The sequence below is a fragment of the Glycine max genome, chromosome 4 (genome assembly GCF_000004515.6).
Source record: "Glycine max cultivar Williams 82 chromosome 4, Glycine_max_v4.0, whole genome shotgun sequence".
NCBI lineage: Eukaryota > Viridiplantae > Streptophyta > Magnoliopsida > Fabales > Fabaceae > Glycine > Glycine max.
The window spans coordinates 37,944,538-37,952,816 of record NC_016091.4 but is presented as its reverse complement, the minus strand read 5'-3'; the positions used below and the strand labels follow the sequence as shown (position 1 = coordinate 37,952,816).

The window sequence follows — 8,279 nt, the reverse complement described above, 5'->3', positions numbered from 1 at the left end:
CTGGAAGTTAATTGCTAATTTTTCGAGGTATTGAGATTCATTTAAAGAGTCAATATCTCTAAATAGATGTTTTTTCATACGCACTAATCAGGGATCGATCAAACTCATGACCACATATTTAAGGGACAAAATTATCTACCAATTATATCACATCATGTTGATTGTGTTTATCGTGTTCATTTCACATTTTCATTTATTAATTCTAAAAATTGAAATCTATATTTTTTTAAAATGAATTTTTATATACTACTTTAATATCATTAACAATTAATTTTAAAACTTTAGAAAATGAAATAAAAAATTTAAATAAGTTTATTTAACAAGAGGTAATCAATTATGTGAAATTACTTATTCAATCATTTGCCATTTAATAGAGTCAAAACTATAAGTGCAAAAATTGTCTAATCAATTACATAATTTATTAATTGAATATAAATATTAATTTATAAGTTCATCAACTTGTTTGATAAGTGAGAATATAAGTGGATGGGTTTTATCATATCTATATAGATCAATAGACTAGTAAAATTACAAATTCAATTTATGTTGGTTTGAAAAGAATTGACTCAAGTTGTAACCTAGAATTGACAACAGTAGCCATAGATTCTTCATCTTGTTTTTCCTTTCCAGCAACAACGGCAGCGATATATGTTTTTCTTGCTTCTTCCATTTTCTGCATTTCCATCTCGTCCCAATCATCCTGTTCAATCAAATTGGGATGTTTACTACATAGAAAATAGACATCAAGGACTAAGTTCTAGATGGTTAATAAATATGTTTTGAAAAGAATGATACTAAACATAATCATATTATGGACTCTAATAAAATGCAAGTATGATGAGATAGTCATTAAGATGTTGACGCTTATTTGACAAACTAAATTATGTCACTGTAACCAAGCCTGACATCACTTTTGTTGCAAGTGTGATGTGACATCACATTTGGTACTAAACAAAATCATACTATGGACTCTAATAAAATGGAAGTGTGATGAGATAGTCATTAAGATGTTGATCCTTATTTGACATACTAAATTAATTGAGATAGTCCTTAGATAGTCATTAAGATGTTGATCCTTATTTGACATACTAAATTAAGTCATTGAGATAGTCCTTAGATAGTCATTAAGATGTTGTGGTACACATTCTCTTATACATAAAAGCACACACCAAGTAATGGATTATTATATGAGGACAAAGACTACACAAAAATCACTTGCTACTTTAATGCTGACTAGACTAGATCACCTCCAGATAGACAATTCACTTCAAGACATTGTGTTCTTATTGCAGAAAACCTAATTTTAAAAAGAAGCAAGAAGCAAAACATTGTTGCAAAATTCAGTGCAAAAGGTAAATATCGCACTACGGCAGCAACTGCATGTGAGCTTATATGACTTAGACAACTACTCTAACAACTAAAATAGGGAGATATATGAGACAAAGCTTGTATGCAACCATATTGCATCAAATCCAGTCTTTCATGAAAGGACTAAACCCAGATCAATTGTCATTTGTCAGAGAAAAGTGTTATATAGAGAAATCACAACTAACTTAACTCAAGTGATTAATTAGCTGATATATTCCCTAAATTTGTTCGAGGTTTTTGTGTTAAATATATTTGTAACAAGCTTAGCACATATGATATATATAGGGTAAGTTTGTTTAAACTTATTTCTTGAAAAAGTAATTATTTTAATAAAATAAATAAATTTTTATTTTTATTAGTGTGTTTGTCTAAACTGCTGCTTAAAAAAAGTTATTTTTTTCTTATTTTGAGAAGTAAATCATATCTGTTTATTAGAAAAACACTTTTTTGAACTTATTTCTTGAAAAAAGTTCTTCTTGAACTTTTTTAAATCATATCACCCTACATATGACATAGGTGAGTTTGTTTAAACTTATTTCTTAAAAAAAAGTAATTATTTTAATAAAATAAACAATTTTCTGTTTTCTTAGTGTGCTTGTCTAAATTGTTTCTGCTAAAAAAAGTTAGATTTAATCACTCATTTGGTCCTTATAGTTTCATGATTTGTACATTTTTAATTCCTATAGTTTGAAAGTGATTTTTTTAGTCCCTATAGTTTACATTTTAATTCTCTTTTAGTCCCTATAGGTCTCTATAGTGATTTTTTTAGTCGTTATAATTTGCATTTTAATTCTCTTTTAGTCTCTATAGTTTGAAAGTGATCTTTTTAGTACCTATACTTTGTATTTTAGTTCTCTTTTAATCTTTACCATCAAAATATTTTAGTACCTATACTACAAAAATATTAGCAAGTAATTCGCAACTAATTTATAACAAGATAATTTGTAATAAAAAAAATAGTTGATAATTTATAACTAATTTGTAACTAATTATTTTACATTTTTTTGTAGTAAGTACTAAAAGATAATTAAAATACAAATTATAGGGACTAAAAACATCACTTTCAAATTATAGGAAATAAAAGAGAATTAAAATACAAATTATAAGGACTAAAAAGATCACTTTTAAACTATAAGGACCGAAAGAGAATTAAAATGTAAACTATAGAGATTAAAAAAAATCACTTTCAAAAGGAGTAAAAAGGTATGAATCGTAAAACTATAAGGACCAAATGAGTAATTAAACCAAAAAATTATTTTATGCTTATTTTGAGAAGTAAATTATATCTATTTATTAGAAAAACATTTTTTTAGAAAGCACTTATTTAAAAATTATTATTTTTTAGTTTAAACAAATCAGCCCATATACTCGAGCTTGCGGGAGAGTGTTGAATAACATGTTTACAAATTTTATCTGTAGATGTCAGTGATTGTAAATTAGGATCTTGATTGATTCTCTTTGTATCTATAATTGTACTCTAATTACTCATTGTAAATAAAATGCATGTGTGTACCATCCAAGACAACATTCAAATATCTCTCTTTTCTACGGTTAGAAATTGAAATTTTATTGGTTACTTCCTAATTCTGATTCAGTACCATTGGGGTGATAGACCATATTAGGTAAAGAATTAGTTACAAGATGATTACTGATTTTTCAAGAGATTCAATTCTCTCCCAAGTTCTAATTACAATTCAAATGCCTTCCCCATTGTGTTTCCTTCTTTTATTCTCAATGACTTAATCTTTACTCCTAACTAACTAGCCATGTGCAAAAATATACTACAATGTGACTTAATCTCAAAGACTATATTCCCTATCACATATACTGCAATGTGCAAAAATATGCAGGGCGTGCTCATAAGAAAAATGTTAATAAACTTACTATACTACGCAGGTGATTGAACTCATATGGCTTAATATCATAATCATCAGTGTACTCAGCGGTGTCAGATATTGTCAAGCGATTAAGCAGCAATGTAAATGATGAAATATCTCCTTGCATGGAATCTAGCTCTTCTTGCAATTTCTCCACTTTCTTGTTGGATGTCATTGCTTCCCAATGTATCTTTTCAAGAGCAGCTTGTTTGTCTGCAAGCTCAAACTGTGGAACACAATAATTGTTGTGAGAATAAGAGAAATTTCAAAACTTACGCCACAAGAAATGAGCATTTTGCTCACCTACGTTATCCATCATATGCCCAAATAGGACAAAACAAAACACCTGTATAAGATATGAACACAACACTTGAATTTGGATGCATTTTGAACTTTCGATATCTAAAGGATTACAGTTTCACAAAGTCAAAAACAAACCTATAATGACAATTTCAATGGTGACATTCACCAAATTCTTAACCATAATATACTAGACATAATACTAATAGTAGAATTAAAACGAAAAAGTAAAACTATGAAACATTCCAACGTGCACTCATCTGATTAATATATCCATCGGAATGTTATGATCCAACTTTTGGAACCTATCAACAGTCATGAACTCATGGCTATCATGTTCCAGAGACATATGAAGAGTATGTATTAAGTGAAAAAGTATCACGAAGATTGCAACACAGATCACATTCTAAATAACTTTGCAACTAATGCCAAATTACGTATGAAAAAAGTATAAGTAGATTAGTACCTTCACATCAAAGAGTTGTCGTTTTGTAGACTTAAGCAAAGAATCCTTTTCCGAAGCATGGTGTTTCAGTTCATAAAGTTTTTGTTCAAGGGCTTTCATCTGTTTTTTTGTGTTTTCTGATGACTCTATAAGTTCATCTTTCTCCAATATTTTCATTTGCAGCTCCTCCACCTGCTCCTTCAATATGACAGACTCATCTTTCTGTCCTTTTCTCGTGTCAAACCTCTAAAAGAAAGAAATTCATCAGTGTCAGAACAGTTGCTACCATTTTTCTACTTGTTCTTTTCCTCCATGATCCTTTCTCTTTTTGGCAGGAATAAATTGACCAACACTCCTGCCTTATAAATATGTTATCTACCACTGTATGAGAAATGTTCACTACGGTGATAATAGGAAAGTCAAATCAGTCAATCATAAATTCACAACGTTCTAAGCAGAGCAAATTTAACAGTCACACCACAATGACAGCTAGTCCTATATAAAATACATAATTTGAGGAGTAAGAAAAAGGAAATATCTCCGGATGTAATAGTCACAAGTAACGATAAAAACCAAACCCATCCACACACACCCGTGCACACAATAAACTTGAAACCAAATAAGACGATATATTTGTTATTATTGACACATGCATAAGTAACAAACATTTAATAATAAACCATCAATTTGGTCCTTGAAGTATCACTCTTACCTTAAAGTAATGAAATTATATAATTAATTCCTAAAGTATTAGAAATCATGTCACACAGTCCCTCAAGATCGAGTACTGAAATTTTTTTCAAATTAGTCCCTCGATGTTAGTAAAATATATCAACTCGGAGACTAAATTGATGGATATTCAATACTTTAGAAACTATTTACATAATTTCATTAGTGGAAGGTCTATTTAAGAGAGAGAGTAATGTTTTTCAGGAACTAAATTGATGGTTAGAGAAATGTTAAAAACATACTCTCTAACACATAGTTACTAACACATTTCTTATTGGTTGAAATTTATTGAAAATTATAAATTTTTGTGGGTCTTATATTCTATTTAATGAATCTCTTTTCTTATATTGTAATTTTTAACAAATTTTAATCAATAAAAAGGAGTACTAAAGAGCTTGTTGCTAATACTCCTGATAGTTAATTAACATTTAATGAGTAATGACAAGTAGTCGATGTGATTAGGTAGAAATATGCAGAGATTTAGTTCCATTTTTTTTTATCATTGAATAAAACATGTATTTATAGATAAAAGGCACCAGCAGAACCATAAGTCAAATACACATAGAAAATAATGCTTACATAAATAAACAATAACCAATTCCAAACGAGATCCTACTATCATGGTCCCAACCAGTGTCCCTACCAACATCATCTCACTCACAAAACCACCGACCAAGAAATATACGAAACTAAAATATAAAACCCCAGAGATTAGCAGTACTTAAAAATGCTTACAACTCCTCCCCATAACTACCAAAATATCACCCACGATTATCGGACCAGTCAGCCTAGCACCATTATGAGATACCAATTAAGCCGAATCAAGCAAAAGTAGCAGCGAATCCCACCTTGTAACAATAGTTTACACCATGGTTTTAAATTGTGCGGTCTGCAACCGAATTGCAGCCGCAACATTAAGGTATTTTGACACTCCGCAATTGCATTACGACTGCATCAGCCACATTTGCCCGCAATTGCCGGCAATGTGAACGTTTTCTAACTCACCGCAACGTAATTTAAAACCATGATCTACACATAATACAACTTTCTCACTCCCAAGATCCAACCAATAGGATTAATTTTATTCCATCCTAACTTCAGACACCAATAAAAAAAAGCTCTTGAAATTTCCATCCGTAGTCAAATATCTATTACGCCTACCACTCAAAAATCACAACAACAATCACCACACAAACACAAGAATGTTAATATGAATAACAAAGATCATAGCACATTAGAATCAGGTAGATGCCTTTAAGCATTCTGCATACTTCCAATAATAATTGACACTAGGCTTATATATCGAACCAGAGTTCAAATTAGAGAGAGAGTTGCGCTCTTACTCTTTTCAACCGAGACTTTCTTGAAGGCCTCTTTGTGTACACCATGGAACCCTGACGCGTGAATGAACTTCTTCCTTCACCATCCTAATCCAATTTAACGAACATACGTTAACAGTTAACCCACCGCGAAAAACAAAAAAAAAAACGACTTCACTCACTTGTGAGCGTTTTGGACGCGGAACCAAATAAACACACTATTAATGCCATTTGCGTTGGGAATAGGAAAAAAAAACTTACGATGAAGGACTGCACGAGAGGGACAATCTGGACGAGGTTATTGAAGAGGACGCGATCTAAATCGGCGTCTCTCTCAGAAAGCGGAGAATTCGGGTCGTACAAATCACGTTTTTCTTCCGAATCCACCAAACGCTGCCTCTCGTGCATTATTTTTTTGTTTTCTCTCCTTTTGTTTGAAATGAAAATTGGAACGAAAACGAGACGGTTGGTTGTGTTTTAGTGAAGAAAGAAGCGCGATAACGAGAGGGAGTGGAACTCAAGCCAAAACGAAATGCGCTTTGAATGAATAAACGGTTCGTTTTCATTTCTATGTACTAGCCGGGCAATTCAACTTGGATGAAGAAAGAATTAATTATCAAGTTGATCTTTAAATTATTTTAAAAAATTTAACATTTAATTAAAATTTTCATAGCCATTTGTATATTATCACCAAAAATTAACGACAGATAATAAAATGAATTTAATTTTTTTTCAAAATAAGTATTTGAAAAAAAAATAAATCTTTACGTAATAATTTAAAAACAACATATTTTTTTTAGGTATAAAAAACTTAATTTAATTTGATATTTAAATTTTTTTAAAATATAATTTAGACTTCAAGTTTTAAAAAGAAGAAAGTTTAAACTTAATAAAAAAATAAGATAAAAAATGAAATTGATCATTTAACCAATAAAACATGTATTTAAATTAATTTTAATAATTTTTTTCATTAAATCATGGGTGAATGTTTGAGAAATCAATTTTAAACATTAATATATGCTGCCACCTATATGTTCCAAAATTAATTTAATGTATGTGATAGGTAATAATTACTAATTACGAGAAGTTTGTGAGATAAATTGGTTGACACAAGTAGTTTGGTAATTGTGTTTTTTATTTAAGGATTGTGATTTGATTCTCCGCTTAAGAATGAAATCACTATTGGAGATAAGATACCAATTTGCTCTTAATGTGAACGGTAGCGTTGAGAGAAAAATTAATTACATATGAAATAGAAATCATAAATACCTCCATGTAACAATGAATAAAACCCAATTTGAACAGTGGCAATTTGAGGTTTTTTTAACTAAGAAAATGATAATGTTAAAATCTTAGAATAAAAATTATTTAAATCATTTATATTATTTATTTATACGAAAAATATATAAAATATTCTTATATTTCTGAGTTATTCAAATATTTATTTAGTTCATTAAATATTATTTAATTATTTCTATCATTAATGCACAGTAAAAAATAAATCTATCATTAATGTCCATACTATAAAATGAACTGTATTTAAAAATTGGTCATTTAAGAAAGATATCGTGGGTATCGGATTACTGTTTAAACTACTCGTATTTTTATTTATTTTTATTTGCTATCACCCTAATTCGGAATTTAGTCATTTTATGTTCAAATATATTAAGTGAAAGATGATTTTTTTAAAAAAAAATATTTATTTAAATTGTGTAAAAGAATAACATTTTACAGTAAAACTACAAAAAGTTGATATCATTAAAAATTTATGCATTTAATGTACATATATTGGCATTACATTTATTAAATACAATAAATATATTATTGTAATTAATTAAAAAGGCTGTAACAAATTTCAATCATTAATAAACATGTTTATATCAATACATTAAATATTTTTGTTTTATATTAATTGTTTAATTTAGTTTTTAATTAGTAATTTTAAATATTTGTTAACATTTTAAGGAAGGGATATTTACCTAATCATATTTGTTTTGAATTAAAATCATTTTATTTGATAAATATTTTTTATGTTTTTGCAGTCATAGGGATCAAATGCTTTACCTAAAAGTGAGCATTTCAGATCTCATCAAATCGAAAAATATATTGGTTATGTTGACCCTCTAATTAAATTTGGAGTTTAAAGTTGAAAGAAATATTACAAAAATAATTAAAAAAAATAAAATAAAAGAGGAAATAGGAAAATAATACAAAACTGTTAACATAATAGACTTTAGATAC

At 28.8% G+C, this 8,279-nt stretch overlaps 1 protein-coding gene across 1 annotated transcript; it reads right to left on the bottom strand.

The window, feature by feature from the left end:
* Window positions 1-490: 490 nt before the first annotated feature.
* LOC100816773 (protein MICROTUBULE BINDING PROTEIN 2C) lies at window positions 491-6,550 on the bottom strand. Its single transcript, XM_006578456.4, has 5 exons — window positions 6,300-6,550; window positions 6,063-6,146; window positions 4,012-4,236; window positions 3,253-3,471; window positions 491-700 (listed from the first exon to the last, which is right to left on the bottom strand). The coding sequence occupies exons 1-5, from the start codon at window positions 6,444-6,446 to the stop codon at window positions 542-544; spliced, it is 834 nt and encodes a 277-aa protein (XP_006578519.1). The 5' UTR covers window positions 6,447-6,550; the 3' UTR covers window positions 491-541.
* Between the last annotated feature and the right edge of the window lie 1,729 nt (window positions 6,551-8,279).